Genomic DNA, 17,450 nt, shown 5'->3' with positions numbered 1-17,450 from the left:
AGAAGAAGGAGATGGCAAGTTTAAGCATTGAAGCATGGCTCTTGGTTGGATTTGCACTCCATAGCCAAGAGTGTTGGTGTAGGCTCTCAACCTTTACTTGCTTGGAGAGGGAGCTCTTCCACTTTGCATAGCACACAATGAGAGTGCTTGTGAGTGTGTGTGGGTGAGTATACCCCCTAAGAACCCCCCTAGATTTCTTGGGTCGACCCCCCCTTGTAGCTCATGCTTGAAGCTCATTGGACCCCTCCAGGCCTAGCCAATCACAAGCAGAAGCCATTACAAGCAATAGGGATAGCCTTGGGACAAGTGTCCCCCTTTCCCCTTTGAGAGAGAGGACTTGATAAATGCAAAAACAATTAGATAATTCAAGTAATTTATCATTGGACCCCTTTGAAGCCTAGCCAATAGGCTTCAAGCAACACATGAAGGTAACATGGGTAGGGACCTGACATGTGTCCTTGCTGCCTCTTCAAGCTGGGGCTTCCCTTGTGAGTGTGAGTGTGTGTTATCTCTCTAATCCCTAGGAAAAGGGCTCGCTCCCCCTCTTGTAGGGATGCTTTTGACTTTAGGAGCTCAAGCACCTTAGTCATCAAGCATGACAAAGCACTTGGACTAGGGGGTATTCCCACAAGCATCTCAAGCAAGCATGTCAAGGCACCTCAAGCACCTTAATCAAGCGGCAAGTCAAGCACCTCAAGCATGGAGTAAGTCAAGCACCCCAAGCAGGACAAACACCTCAAGCACGACAAGCACCTCAAGCAGGACAAACACCTCGAGCTTGGGCCGGGTTCCCACCTTAAGCTCAGCCCTAGATTACCTAAGGTCAAAGGACTTTTACACACATTATTGGAGGTCTTCAATGAAGCTAACCCTAAGGTCTTATTCTCCATTGGTTAGCCTTGCTATTGATAGAGCATCTCCCATTTGGGCCCCTTTACTATTGGCCCCGTGTTGAGATAGATCTATAAGCACATATCTATATCTTAACACTTGTTCCCGTTTATTCTCCCACATTAAGTGATCAATTTAATATGAGAAAATCATTTGGGTTGGTTAGATATTAGATTTTATGAAATTATACCATTTTTCTCTTTTTATCGTTTAAGATAAGGTTAGATTTAGATTTACATTACATTAGATTTAGGTTTATTTAAGTTAGATTAGATTAGATTTAGGTTTATTTTGAGTACACCGAAGGATTATATTGCCTACGCGTTTGAGAGTGGTGTCCTGGCCACTGCGTCGGAGATGCTTAGGAGTGACCCGAACACTGCGTTGGGGTCACCTAGAGGCCTGGATGATGAGCATTCATCGAACAGGGTTGCTATAGTTCACGGGAGAGAAATGCCAAAGTGATACGCCTACCTCATCAATCGTATGTCCGATGAGACCATTATGACCCCTGAGGGGAAGCAAGTGATGGGCCGCATACAACAGTTGTGTAAACAGGTTTTTTGACACACTGTAGTCTGTCATGGTCTCTCTTGTACCCACAAATATAGGCATTGACCAATAAAGATGAGATTATAACCCGGTGGTTCTGATATCCGTGTACCTCTAGACCGAGGTGTGCGGGGATTGGACATGACTAGAGAATGTGAGGTAGTTTACATTGTGAACAAAGAGAGAGAGAGAGAGAGAGAGAGAGAGAGAGAGAGAGAGAGAGAGAGAGAGAGAGAGAGAGAGATAAAAGACGAAGAATGTCAATAGAAGATTAAATTTGTTGTCCAGGTTATAAGATTTTTACCCTCATTATGAGTAGTGACGAGGATCTAGGGCCGTCCAACCAAAACACCTATCTCTCAACGAGGATCTTATCTCCTTGTAATCAATGCAAGCATGCTGTGTGACGAACAAGACGCGTTTCTTTGCAGCACGTTCCCGAATTTGGCGAGTTCGATCCATTTATTATAGATCGAGTTGTTGCCAGTTATAACTCGTTGGACTCTGACGCTGGCCAACAGGCAGCAATCTTGCAACCCAATAGACGTGTTCGTAGGCGCTTTGGTCAAGCAACATATGTGAGGCCACAAGATGTAGCCTCTGACAGCTCGGGGGATGATCATGCAGACCACATTCCCAACGAGGCAATGTTTGAGCCCGAGATTGATGAAATGATTGAGGCGATCATGGATTCAGAAAGGCTTATCTATGATGATATGAAAAGTGAAGCCGATACGCCATTGTATAATGGAGCACGCGTGTCTAGATTGAAAGCACTCTTGGTTCTTCTTAACATGCAGGCAAAGTTTGGATGGAGTGACACTAGCATCACAGCGCTTTTCAAGTGATCTATTACAATTAGTTTACTTTAATAAAACTCTAAATGTATATTGATCTGATAGATTTTTACAAAATTGTACCGTATTTGTGTTAGGAAATAAGACATAGCTAAATAGATAATTGAGTAGATTACTTAATGGAGAGAGACAGATTTACATACACGATATTATAGAGTAGAGAGAGAGAGAGAGTATACACCCGATATACATGGTTCACCCAATGTGGGCTACGTCCATGGGAAAGCAGCCACTCAATGGCTTTAATACTTCAAAACAAGAAGTAGTTTACAAAGGGATTATACCCTTTTGGAGCTCCCGCCTTGCTTCACTCTCACCACCTCACACCCACCTTGATGCATCAACTTCACACTATGAAACGTGTGTAGAAATGGCCTCCTTTTATAGGCCAAAAGGGCTGCCCTCTCTTATGAGAGGCAGCCATGTGTAGCCATCTTTGTGTGAATAAGTCCAAATCGGACCCTCCAATCCTTGTACACATTTTCTTCGTTAAAAATTACATCCCTACTCCTTAAGATTTTACCATCTTTAGGATTCCATAGGCAATACCCAAAGTCACCTTCTCCATAGCCAATGAAGAAACACTTTTTGGACTTTGCATCTAGCTTTGATCTTAGGGTTCTATCTATGTGCATGAAAGCCTCATACCCAAACATTTTGAGAAATGCATAATTCACCAATTTACCTGTCCGTGCCTCTTCTGGAACTCCCCCATCCAATGCCGTTGAGGGTGACCGGTTGATTAAGTACACAGATGTACTTACAGCTTCCGCCCAAAGCTCAAGCGGTAGACCTGCATGTAGCCGCATGCTTCGTACTCGCTCCATGATTGTCCTTTTCATCCTTTCTGAAATCCCATTTTATTGAGGTGTCCTTGGGGTTGTCCTTTGTCTCCGAATGCCATTGGTAGCACAAAAGCTTTCAAAAGCTTCGCTGCAATATTCGCCTCTGTTGTCGGATCTGAGGCATTTAAACTTGGTACCTGTTTCATTCTCCACAAATGCTTTCCACCTTTGAAATATGGAAAATACATCGGATTTATTCGTCATGACATAAACCCATGTTTTTCTAGTCGCATTGTCTATGAATGTTACATAGTACAATGAACCACCAAGTGATGGTGTACTTGCAAGACCCCAAACATCAGAATGAACCAACTAAAGTTTTTTATTTTTTCTTTCATTTCTTGATTTTTGAAATTTTACCCTCTTTTGTTTACCATAAACACAATCTTCACAGAACTCTAAGTCCAGTTCTTTCAAAACTGGTAGAAGCTTCTTTATTTGAAGGATTTGCATTCCTTTGGCACTCATATGCCCAAGCTGGTAGTGCCACACCGCACTGTCAACTTCTGTAGTTGTTGCACAAGCTAAAGGTTGCGTGCTAATAGTACACAAGTAAAGTGTACCAACCTTTTCTCCCCTTGGCAACCACCAAAGATCCCTTTGAGATCTTCCACCGTCTGTTTCCGAATGCAATGTTGTGACCTCATCGTCCAGTTGTCCTGGAGAGATCAAATTTTTGCAAAGAGAAGGAACATGCCTAACATCTTTAAGCTTCCATTCATTTTCGTTAGCAGTTTTGACAGAAACTGTACCTTTGCACGACAATCTCACAAGCTTCATCATCTCCCAAGTATACATACCCAAAATTACCTTTGGTGTATTCTTGGAAATGTTGCTTGTGTGGTGTCGCATGGAGTGTAGCCCCTGAATCTACTACCAGGAATTAGACACATTGTCTAATGAGAGAATTAGAGCATCTTGCTCTACTTTACCTACCACATTGGCCTCTCGATGTTGGCTTGTTGTCTTGAGACTCTGTCTCCTTCTTCTTCTTGGACTAGCAATCCTTCTTGACGTGGCCCTTCTTGCCGCAGTTCCAACATTCATGAACTGACTTTGTGTGTGACTTGCTCCGCCTTGAGCGATCACGACCCTTTTGGTTTTTGAACCTCTTCTTAGGCCTTCCTCTTGTTTCCACTGACAGTGCAACACTTGATGATTCTCATGTGCTTCTCCTTCGTATTTCCTCGCTTAGGAGAACACCCACAACATCATCAAACTTAAGAGCATTTGTGCCAGAAATAGAATTACTTACAGCCATCACAAGGCTGTCCTAACTATCCGGTAGAGATGATAGTATAAGAAGAGCTCGCACTTCATCATCGAAATTGATTTTCACCGATCGAAGTTGAATTATGTTTGTGTTAAAGTCATTTAGGTGTTCTACAACTAAACCATTCTCTGCCATCTTTAGATTGAACAAGCGCTTCATAAGAAATACCTTATTGGATACCGATGGTTTCTCGTAGAAGTCGTCAAGTGACTTCATCAAGTCCTCCGTGGTCTTCATCTCCGAAACATTGAAGGCCGCCGTTGACGCCAAGCTTAACCGGATTGTTTCCAATGCCTTTTAATCAAGGACAATCCATGCTTCATCTGCCATTGTTGCAGGCGTCTTTGCAAGACTGCCTAGTTGCAAATAGAGGTCCTTCTGGTAGAGATAGTCTTCAATCTGTATCTTCAACACTATGAGAGATCGTGGTGTTTACCGCGGGCCATTACCGCAAAACAAGAGAGAGGAATTCAAAATGAGGAGAGAGAATCCTTTTTGTTGTTCAAGCGACATTTTACTACCTTTATTACCGCGTGTATTTCCACGATTATTGCAGCGCCCATTACCGCTAAGGCCATAGACCCCCTTCCCCCTCCCTCTCCCGTTGGTTACCATTTAAATCGAATACAACTCAAAATGTATTTACACACTACAACTCCTACATTCTCTAGAATGATCACTTCACTTAATCTCTCTTTCACTCTAAAAATTTTATACATAAATCATTGAACTCATAACAAAACCATTACAAATACTATTCATAAGCACATAACGAAACATTTGCAAATTAATCATATACTACACCAAGTGAAAGAATGGAGAGTTTTATTAATTCTCATCTTGTATAAGATCTCTACAAGCACTAGGATCCATATTTAGACCTATAGTATTCAAATCAATAAACAAGTTTAGAGATTCTTCCTCCTCTCCATCACCTTCTGTAGAATCATCATCGCTTTCTCCCTCTTCCTCCTCCTCAAGATGACTATTTGCAAGGCTTGGCTGACCTTCTTCAACTTCTACTACATCTTCCTCTGCATCTTGTGGTGATGGTATGATGGGATCAATTACTGGCTCAATGTCCGTCTCTGCAAAGATAGATCTACCCCGCGGCGTGACTGGAATGACATACCAAAGTCTTCTTTGATATATACATGGCACATAAAAGACCTGTACGTCACACACAAAGAATAAGCTGATATATATATATATTAATTTTTTAATTTCAGTTAATTGCACATAGCCTAAATTACCTGCTCGCAACTACTAGGATACACCAAGTTGTAAGTTTTTCCCCGATGGAATTGGGTGGAATCCACCATAATGAGCCCATTTTCATGTCTTCAGTGACCTCACCCGCAAACCATCGGCACTCAAAGAGGAATTTGTGAAAAGATCTGAAATCCACTTTGATTATTCTCTCTATAGTACCACAATATCTGACCTCATCTGTTTTCGTGTCAAAGTTTCCCATCACGCCACAATCATTAGTGGTCCAACGCTCATCTATCTTGCGGGTGCGGAAATGTCGGCCTTCGGACCAAATGGAGTTGAAAATGAGACCCTACAATCACAATGCATAAGAGGTTACATCGCATTTCATGTAGTGATTTTCATACATGCATACATAACATATACACACTCACCTTGCGCAAGCATCCTCGCACATAATCCCATTCTTTAGGGCTTATTTGTTCTCCTTGTGCTTTGGCATTGGTCATGGCATTATGGATCCACTCTACTTGAATCAAATCAGGATATTTTGCAAGCTCTTTAGGAAAAGGGGGTGCACGTCTACCTCCATGGGACCTCTTCCATGCATCTCTATCCCTTTCTCTAGCTGCGCGGGCTTCCAAGTACATATTGACCAATTTGGTCATGATAGTGGCATTGAGTAAACAATAGTTGTTGACTATGGCATGAAACTCTCTATCCATGACCAAGAGTGAGCCTTTTCCACTGGGAACGGTTGAGTGCTTCCTAGGATCCTCTTCTTCACTCCACAGACGAGGCAATGATGCTTCCACTGTGATGAGATACTGTGAGACATACACAAATGCCTCTTGCACCACCCAACCTTCTGCCATGCTCTCCTAAAAACATTAAAACCACATATTTTTATTAGTAACTCCATAGCGTATAAATGCTATCTATATTGTATTGATTTTGCATACCTCCGATTGTGACCTCAATCTAACAAAATCCTTTAAATCTCTCCAAGAAGAACATCCATCTAGAGTGAACCACCCCACAAATGGCAATCTCCTCAACAAGGTGAAGCAATAGGTGTACTTGGCTAACAAGGATTGTACGTGGGAATGCATCCTCAATAGCACACACTGCCTCTACTGCTAGATGATGGGCTACTGGTATGGCTTCTACTTCTATCTCCTTGGAGCTCACAAATCTACAGGGCACAAGTAATATAGTAGATGAAAAAAAATTCCATTGTTCATGCAGGTACAACATGATATAGTACTTAAAAACCCATTACCTCACAATCTCACCCACTTTGAATATTGCAGCCTTCACCTTAGTGTCCCCATAACCACTAATAGTTATGGGAAGTACAAACTACAAACAATAAAACATCTTAGTGAATGTCAACCTATATATAAGGACACATATACACCACAAACTGTTCTACTCTTACCTGAAGGGTTTTATGCCAATCATGGGATTTCAATCCATACAATTGAGTGGAGCCACCCTTTTTGGTTTTTGTGAAAGCACCTTTGAGTGACCGCCTATATCCCGTTGGAGTTCTGATGGATGCAATAACTTGCTTTGTCCGCTCTTGGTCTGCCTTTGACAGTATCCACGGTGCTTTTGGGAGAATCATCTTTCCCCACTCCCCCATGCGGGGCGTGGTTGAAGGGGGGAGACGTCTCATGGCTCTTAAATCTTCCCTAGCACCCAATGAATCCTTCTTGCCAATTATGTGATCCCATATAGCTTGCCCAACATTTTTGAACACATGCATAGGGTCCAATAAGTGCTGAATTTTCAACGAAGCCCAATAGAGGAGCGACAAGAAGATTGAGTACCTCGACATACCCTTTGGCAGCCCATTGGGAGGCGGTGAGGTACATTGATGCTCCTCCCAATGCTTTGCCCAATCAGCCATGTTCCAATGGAATGGTTGCACTCCATTGATAGGGGAGCATAGATCTACGATGTGAAGGAGGCAGGAAGCGATGGTTTTTGGGATAGATCACCTTCCCAAGAAGAGGAGGTCTCTCTGTCACAAGGGAAGGGCCACAAGTGGGACACGCACTATGTCCAGATGTTGCCAATCCTGCCAAGAGGTAAACAAACGTTACACATGAGATGATAAACCTAAAGCAAAGAGTACAATTAACATGTTCATACTTACCAGATACCTCTCCAAATCCTGGGTAATCATGCATGGTCCACATGAGAATGCACTTAATGACGGCTTTGTGGTCTCGTGGTAGCCGTGAAATGTCAATGACATCTATGTCTCTCCATAGTTCTTGAAGCTCTTCAATAAGAGGATGCATATATACATCCATGTTTTTTACCTTGTGCTTTCCTCGAATGAAAAGTGATAGTAAAATGTTTCCCTTTTTTGTTGCCTCCCAAGGAGAAATATTGTAGTTTACAACCACCACCGGCCAAGTGCTCCATGAAGTAGAGCGGTGCCGAAATGGATTCACTCCATCACTAGCTAACCCAATCCTCAAGTGACGAGGCTCATCCCTGAACTCTGGCCATGTGTCCTCTATGTGCTTCCACGCTGGTGAGTCAGCTGGCACTCTCATAATACCATATGTGGAGCGATTTTTTGCATGCCAACTCAAAATCTCGCTCGTACCCTTCGATCTAAACATGTGTTGGATGCGAGGGATGAGTGGAAAATGCCTCAAAACTTTACGTGGAATTATGTTGCTTTGCATTCCTTCTTTGAACCTAGGCTCCCCGCACGATGGACATGTGTCACAATCGTCATGCTCATTACGAAAGAGCACACAATCGTTCACACAAGCATGAATGCGATCATAATCCATCCCTAATGCAGTCACCCCTTCGCGTACTTTTTGTCTATTCTCTGGCATGTGATTGCCAGCTGACAGCATCTTTCCTAGCAACCTATCACAATAAGAAAGTACATTAGAAGCTAATTTATGCACTCCACAAGCATCCTTCACAATCTGTATACATACCTCAAAAGTGCGTCGACACTAGCATTGTGCCATCCAAACATTGCCTGAAGGTTAATGACTTCAAGAGATACCCTTAAAATGGAGTAAGAGCATCTATCATATAGTGCGGTGTGTGCCGAATCGAGTAGCTCACTCCTCGTTCTTTAGGAAGCTTCTTCGCATGCACACTCTGGTTTATGCTCCTCCTCTCGTGCAAGGAGATCCTCAACCATTCTATGCAAATGGTCGTCTTCTGCATCCACGTAAGGAGATGGGATGTGGTCACTCGTAGAGGGAGCAGCAGTTGGCTGATTTGATGTGCTTCCTCCCTCTCTAATGGATTCCTGATGCATGCGCTCTTCCACCCTCCTTTCCCCTCCTCCACCAACCACACGCCAATGAGGGGTGACGTCAATAGCCACTACAATTCACGGATCGTTTGTTTCCATCCATGCACGCTTGCGAGGATCGTCCCATAGTCCATAATCTTCTACATGGCTCAAGCATATCCATCGAAGTCGAGCAATGGCGCATTTGCACCGCACGCATGGGCATGGTAATCGCTCGGTCAACCACCGTGATCTAATCGGTTCAGTGGACGGGCCAAAATCATCCCAAGCAACCTACATTAATAAATTATATACACTAATTAAAATCAAATTACCAAAAAAGGTTAATAAAATATCAGTAAAAAGTAAAAATAAATAAATTTAACATGCATGGTAATCAAAACTTTTAGGTAAAAATGTCATTTTCAAAGTACTAGGAATACTTTCATTTTATATACATTTTATAAAAAACATAGTACCAATAGATTTTAGAAATCAATAGTAATAATGTCAGAACGTGGCCATCTATGTGGATGGGCCGAAATTGCGCTGCAATAATATTTACGGTAATGCTCGCGGTTAAGCTGGCGGTAATACTCGCGGTAATAGGAGCGGAAAATCAATTTTCAAATTTTTTTATAAATAAGAGCACTCGCGTGCCCCGCGAAGTTCAAAACCTTAAATTTCGAATTTCATCGTCTTCTCCACAGAAGCCGAGAGCGCGAACCTCACAACCTTGAGCTCTTCCTCCATCTCTACTCTTCTACTCTCCACCATCTCTACTCTTCCACTCTCCTACCCTCTCCCAACAAGCTCTTCCATTCCATGTAAGTTTTGTTGTTATGTTTTTTGATTTTTTCACACGCATACACACACATGCATACACACACATACATACACACGCATGCACATACATGCATACACACACACACACACTAATTAGTGCATGTGTTCTTTACACACACTAATTAGTGTAAGTAAAGACACACCAAAACCTAAATTTGTTAATTATTAGTTACTTGCAAAATCTAAACTTGCTAAATTTGTTACTTGCAAAACCTAATATGTTAAATTTGGGATTGGCCAATACACACACTAATTAGTGTGTGATTAGTGTGTGCATTGGCCAATGTGATTGATCAATTCACACACTAATTAGTGTGTGATTAGTGTGTGCATTGACCAATGTACACACTAATAAGTGTATGATTAGTGTGTGCATTGGTCAATGGGATTGACCAATGCACACACTAATTAGTGTGTGTTAACACACACTAACTAGTGTGTCATTAGTGTGTGCATTGGTCAATGTGATTGACCAATGCGCACACTAATTAATGTGTGATCAATGTGTGAATTGGTCAATCCCATTAACCAATGCACACACTAATTAGTGTGTGTTAACACACTATTTACTGTGTGATTAGTGTGCGCATTGACCAATGTGATTGGCCAATGCGCACACTAATTAGTGTGTGCATTGGTCAATTGGTGATTGGCCAATGCGCACACTAATTAGTGTGTAATTAGTGTGTGCATTGGTCAATGGGATTGACCAATGCACACACTAATTAGTGTGTGTTAACACACACTATTTACTGTGTGATTAGTGTGTGCATTGACCAATGCGCACACTAATTAGTGTGTAATTAGTGTGTGCATTGGTCAAATGGTGATTGGCCAATATTTAGTGTGTGATTAGTGTGTACATTGACCAATGTGATTGGCCAGTGCGCACACTAATTAGTGTGTAATTAGTGTGTGCATTGGTCAATTGGATTGGCCAATGCACACACTAATTAGTTTGTGATTAGTGTGTGCATTGGTCAATGGGATTGGCCAATGCATACACTAATTAGTGTGTAATTAGTCCAATTATACAAGCCAATGCACACACTAATTAATGTGTGTTAACACACACTAATTAAATGTGTGTTAACACACACTAATTAGTGTGTGCACAAGCCAATGCACACACTAATTAGTGTATGTTAACACACATTAATTAGTGTGTGCACAAGCCAATGCACACACTAATTAGTGTATGTTAACACACACTTATTAGTGTGTACACAAGCCAATGCACACACTAATTAGTGTATGTTAACACACACTAATTAATGTGTGTACAAACCAATTACAAAAGCCAATGCACACAGTAATTAGTGTATCCTAAACACACACTAATTAGTGTGTGCACAAGTCAATCACACAAGCTAATGCACACACTAATTAATGTGTGATTAGTGTGTGATTGGCCAATATATACACACACTAAGTAGTGTGTTCATGTCAATTACACACTAATTAGTGTGCGTACATGTCAATTACACTTACTAATTATGTTAAATTAAACAGTAATCAACACAAAGACATAAACATACCTCCATGATTAAGTCGTAGGTGACGTATTAGGCCCTAATGGCCGTCCAAGTGATCACGCAATCGGTCACACTAATCATAAACACAATAATCTATTATTAGTCAATACACACACTAATATCTTATTAGCACTCAAGGCTTTGCAAGACTCTTTTATAGTTTGTAGACACACTTTGGATTCTTTCCACATGGATTCTTTCAACATTGGATACTATAGAGAATCCAATGTTTGAAAAAAATCAATGTGTAAATTTTTAATCATATATTCGAATTTTTATACCCTAGTTTAATCTTTGTCGTAATAAATGAAGACTATGTCTTCTTCTTCCACACCACGCTTTCGCAGCATTGAGGATTTCATGGCGGACGGGATGTCATATCCCGACGCTCTCTCTGCCTATCATTCACAGTCGTCGCCTCAGCAGTCATCATCAGGGTTCGGCTGGTTTCGGGACGCTCTTGGTGGGTCTCCTGCCGTACGTATGACAGATCCACATGTGGAGAGGGCATTGCGTCTTCGGGCTGAGTGGTTAGGTTCGCAGCAGACCCTTACGCAGCGCTATTCACCGGTGCAGCTAGCAACTTTTGGATTATCTGAGGTCTCTACTCCGACTGGTGGCACTCCATCCCTGCAGAGTTTTCCACCTATAGCTCCAGGTTCATCTCTTCCTTCACAGGGTCCAACGTCCCAGGGTCCGACGCCGTTGGGTGCGACGCCACAGGGTCCGACGCCACGGGTGTCCACCTATCCCACCTTCTGTCCCAGATTCACGTCGACGCTCTTCTGGCAGTCAGCGCCAGGGCAGCTTGTGCGCTAGCGTCAGTCGATCTCGACGAGGGGACGGAGCTAGTTGTTGTTTTGGGGGGGGAGGGGAGTATTACAGATTCTCCTCCACAGTCACCGCTCGTTGCTCCAACAGAAGATGAGAACCATGACATGCCTTCACCAGATGCTCGCGGGCCCACTGACATGGAAGTACTTTGCAACCGATTCCCTTGCAAATCGCATCGTTGATCTGATTCGTTGACAACGCTGATCCCTGCCTCACCAGATGACTGCTGCCAGATCGACACTACAGTAGGACGCCCGCCCTGATCTGAGGAGTCATTCCCTCTCAAGCGACTAATACTCATCTCGACGTCTTCTGATACAAAATTCTCGATGTCCACGCTCATGCACAGTACATTGGATGCAGCTGGGAATCACTACAAGAGGTTGTGTGCTCTTGTGACGCTGTTAGCGACGAAAATACACTGGGTTTTTATAACCCCCGGCGTCGCTAAAACCGTCGCTACGAGAGCGTCGCTATATGCATCACTATAAGCGTCGCTATATGCGTGGCTATATAGAGACGCTCATAGCGACGCTCATAGCAACGCTTATAGCGACGTTTACACTGCAGACTATAGCGACGCTCATAGCGACGCTACAGAGCCATAAATAGCGACGGTTATAGCGACGCCCGAGAGATTTTTTTTTTGGTGGCAGGGCATTGAATGCCTTGCCACCCATCAACCATATTGTACTTGATTCACTTTTTAAAAAAAGTGCAAGGGTAGATAATAGACCCAAAATAGTCACCCACAAGACGCATTATTTGCAAAATTGACAATTGTACACATCATAGGCAAAATGAATTGATTGGCAAATGTAATAATGACAATTGTACAACATCATAGGCATAAAGAATTGATTGGCAAAAGGAACTGCGGTGACAAATGTAATAATATACATGGTTCAAAAAGACGTATAAAATCCGTCTCATGATACATAAGCTATGAGAAACCCTAAACTAATGCTATCTAGCTACGGCTAAACTGACGTCGTCTAGTCAGACGTCTCATCGCGTCCAAGCGGCGTATCTGTCGGATTCTGCAAAAAAAGACAATAAGACAGCTTTCAGTAAGTATAAACATATAACGACATTTATAAAACAATAAAAAAAATAAAAAAGAGTAAACCCTAATACTAACCATGCCGCCGCGAGAACTGAGAATGTCCATCAGGGCGTTTAAGCCCTTCCTGCTTGCGTACTCGCGCTCGTACGGTGTGGGATCACATCCTGTCATCGACCACTGTCAAAACATACAAAGATTTCATTATGTTAGAATTAAAAAACTCATAAACCCTAAACTATCGAACATAAAGAGCAATGTGAAAACACTTACAAAATCGGCCTCAAATGATGCCCATCCACCGCTCCCCAAGTGGTGCAAGCTCCCTGCCTCTACTCGCGCTCTGGCTGCATCCTTTTGTTGCTTCCACTTGTCGGGATTCTCGCGCGCTGCTTTCTTCGCATTCTTCCAATCTTCTTTGGCCAGCCAATCTGGCCTGTTCCACCCATTCTTGATTGCTTTTTGCACTTCGGAACGCTTGTGTTTGCAGTATTCGCGCATTCGAATCTTCATCAGGTCTTCATTGAAGCGCTGATCCCGTGTTGGAACGGGAAACTCATCATGAAGTATGGTGATGACTCTATTTTTTAAATCACTTGGTACTTCACTCCATTTGTTTAGTATGTACTGTCTAAACAGCTAAGAGCAAAGACCACGCATGTGCGAGATCACCTTCTTGCCGTCATCATCCATGATGATGCCGCCGCTGAAGTCGATGGAGTAAGACAAGCCCTCTGGCCGGTGACGCGTGAACCTGGGTGTCCCGGCAGGGGTCTCTAGCGGCGTGTCGATGGGGGTACAGACGTCAGGTGTCTCCACCGGCGTCTAGGACCCAAGCGAGGAGTGTCGAGTGGAGTGGCTCCTGGCAGAGTAGGTAGAGGTGTGTAGCTTCTAGGAACAGTCAGCCGTGCAAAACCTGACGTAGATGGCGATGTTGTGGCTGGTGTGGGGGCGGGCAAAGAAGGGGAGGGTAAAGAGCCTCGTCGAGCACGAGGCGGTGTGGAGGCATCGGTGGCGGAATCCCCACAACAACCGCCACCGCCACCACTAGAGCGCCGGTGTCTAGACGAGTGTGAAGCTCGTCTCGTCGACGCCGAAGCTTCGGAGCGCGCCGAATGCTCCGAAAGAGAGGGAGATGCGGATGGAGTAGGAACGGGCGATGATGTACCAGAGCGATGACACTCCACGTACCACTGTCTCTGCTGCGGTGACAAAGAAGAAAGAAACTCCTCATCATCCATACCTGCATTAAGCACACGAATATTTAAACTTAATATTGAATGAATAGAGTAGACAATGACGCAAAGACCATTAAATACAATGACGTAATGACGCATATAAATACAATGACGCAATGAATTGAGTGATAGAAGAGGCAAGTCGAAAACTCAGAATTTTCAATCAAAAGATGTGAGCGCGAGTAGAAAAGAGCGTTATACACCATGGAAGGTACTTAGAGAGCCAGATCTTTTACAACACGGAGCAAAATTGTTCAAATACAATATTTGTGGCTTTAAGAGATCTCTCTCTCATCCTCGCATAACTCAGCATAACTTCCTATATCTATATAGAGCTCTCCGTTTAAACACATATCCTCTGTTTCATTTTGTAGCTCCTCTGCATGCACCCCATATAGAGTAGTAGCATCTTGATGCTCGTCTGGCACCACCGCAGCAGCTTCTGATTGAGCATCTTCTCTGATCTCCTCCATTGATGCCGTTGTGATTGGCACATGGTAGCCTTCATACGTCCTTGCACTACGAGGGGCTACTTCTATGACGTACCACCAGTTTGATGTAGACTTTGTAGGATGAAATATTACCTGTCAGAGCCACATAACTTACATGAGAGCTTTCAAGCACATAACTTGTAAAAGGGGGATGTTAACTATTTACATACTTACTTGTTCACAATGCTCGGGTAGTACGAAAGTGTCTCTTAGGTCAGTCCATTTCTTAGTAGAATCCACCTCAAGAAAACTAAACTCTCCTCTACGCACAGTAGCGTTGCGACCCTCCATGATTATCTTGAACCATTGCACGTCGAACAAGTCGACAAAAAATCCTCTGTAATCGATCCTCAAAATCTCCTGCAGCGTGCCGAAGTAAGTGAGTTCCGCCACCACAGGATCTGCATCAGAGGAACGTCGTCGACTAGACTGTTCAAATTTTGCCATGATTCCACAATCTTGAGTAAAACGCTTTTTGTCGATTCGTTCCACCCTAAAATGTCGACCTTTACACCATGCTGCTGTGTATGACTTATACTACAACGAACAAAGATTATGAGTGGCCGTTCAAACGTTTATAAATAAAGTCACTTGCTAGTCGTACATTGCAAACTTACCTTGGTCGCGCAACCCCAAGAGTACTCCCACTCTTCCTCAGTCACTTCGTCACCGCATTGTTGTGCGCTTTTCAAGTGGTTGTGCAACCATCTTAAGCTCATTAAGGTTGGTAGGCTCTCCAGAACCGTTGGATAGTGCATCGGTGGTCGTCTTCCCCGTCTCCACTCGATTCGTGCCCTTTATCGCTCTTGCTTTGCATCCTCATATTGTGAAATCCACTTTTGCATCACTGGATTGTGAAGCATGCAAAATCGGTTGATTTTAGCCTCTAGATCTTCCGTCATCTTCTTCTCAACACCGAGATTGCACATGACAATCCCAGATATGCGCTCATCATCTACGGTTCGCCATAGCGTGTCCCGGGCTTTATCAAATCCATCTAGCCACTCTCCAATGTACACTAGGGACTCTGATACCAACCAACCTTCTGCCATGCTACCCTCCGGACGTGCCTTTTGACGCACATATCTCTTAAGCATTTTCATGAAACGTTCTAAGAAGAACATCCATCTGGAATGAACTGTGCCAGCTATTTCCACCTCATCAACTATGTGAACAAGAAGATGCACCTGAATGGTTAGCATTGTAGTAGGAAAATGTTTCTCAAACATGCACACAAGCTCCGCAGCATTTAGTTTGGCGAATGGTATGGAGTCTACGTTGATCTCCTTTTGTGAGATCCATTGCACCAGCTTTGCAAGTTTGTAGATTGTGTTACGGATGTCGAGAGACAAACATCCCTCAATGGCAGATATCTTTCGGAATCACATTTCGGACACTTCTCCATGTCTATATATTCCCCTCTGAAAAGAATGCAGTCATTAGGACAAGCGTGGATAGAATTGTAATCCATCCCCAAGTTTCGCAAAATCTTTCTTGCTTCATCTCGGGAATCTGGCATCACATTGTCAGCTGGTAGTATGTGCTCTTTCAGCAATCTACACAACATAAAAATATGATACAGTCGTGTAAAAATCTATCAGATCATTATACATTTAGAGTTTTATTAAAGTAAACTAATTGTAATAGATCACCTGAAAAGCGTTGTGACGCTAGTGTCACTCCATCCAAACTTTGCCTGCATGTTGAGAAGAACCAGGAGTGCTTTCAATCTAGACATACGTGCTCCATTATACAATGGCGTATCGGCTTCACTTTTCATATCATCATAGATAAGCCTTTCTGAATCCATGATCGTCTCGATCATTTCATCAATCTCGGGCTCAAACATTGCCTCGTTGGGAATGTGCTCTGCATGATCATCCCCCGAGCTGTTAGAGGCTACATCTTGTGGCCTCACATATGCTGCATGACCAAAGCGCCTGCGAACACGTCTATTGAGTTGCAAGATTGCTGCTTGTTGGCCAGCGTCAGAGTCCGACGAGTTATAATTGGCAACAACTCGATCTATAATAGATGGATCGAACTCGCCAAATTCGCGAACGTGCTGCAAAGAAACACGTCTTGTCCGTCGCACAGCATGCTTGTATTGATTACAAGGACATAAGACCCTCGTTGAGAGATAGGTGTTTCGGTTGGACGGTCCCACATCCTCGTCACTACTCATAATGAGGATAAAAAACTTATAACCTGTACAACAAATTTAATATTCTATTGGCATTCTTCGTCTTATCTCTCTCTCTCTCTCTCTCTCTCTCTCTCTCTCTCTCTCTCTCTCTCTCTCTCTCTCTCTCTCGCTCTCTACCTCACATTCTCTAGTCATGTCCAATCCCCGCACACCTCGGTCTAGAGGTGCACGGAGATCAGAACCACCGGGTTATAATCTCGTCTTTATTGGTCAATACCTATATTTGTGGGTACAAGAAATCTACACACCCACGTCTACATGATACTGCATGTAGTGGACAAAACCCCTTTGCCTCTTCTCTAGCTGTAGCACTTCACAGCATCT

The 17,450-nt window shown here is 43.2% G+C and overlaps 1 protein-coding gene across 1 annotated transcript; it reads right to left on the bottom strand.

Moving 5' to 3' along the window:
- Positions 1 to 12,063: 12,063 nt before the first annotated feature.
- On the bottom strand, positions 12,064 to 12,471 carry LOC147421503 (uncharacterized). Its single transcript, XM_086503642.1, has one exon. It carries the CDS (start codon positions 12,469 to 12,471, stop codon positions 12,064 to 12,066), a length of 408 nt encoding a protein of 135 aa, XP_086359768.1.
- Between the last annotated feature and the right edge of the window lie 4,979 nt (positions 12,472 to 17,450).

Source organism: Adiantum capillus-veneris, chromosome 27 (genome assembly GCF_014529385.1).
Source record: "Adiantum capillus-veneris isolate H3 chromosome 27, ASM1452938v2, whole genome shotgun sequence".
In the NCBI taxonomy this organism is placed as follows: Eukaryota; Viridiplantae; Streptophyta; class Polypodiopsida; order Polypodiales; family Pteridaceae; genus Adiantum; species Adiantum capillus-veneris.
Note: the sequence above shows the minus strand (reverse complement) of the source record. Positions and strands in the feature narration are given on the sequence as shown.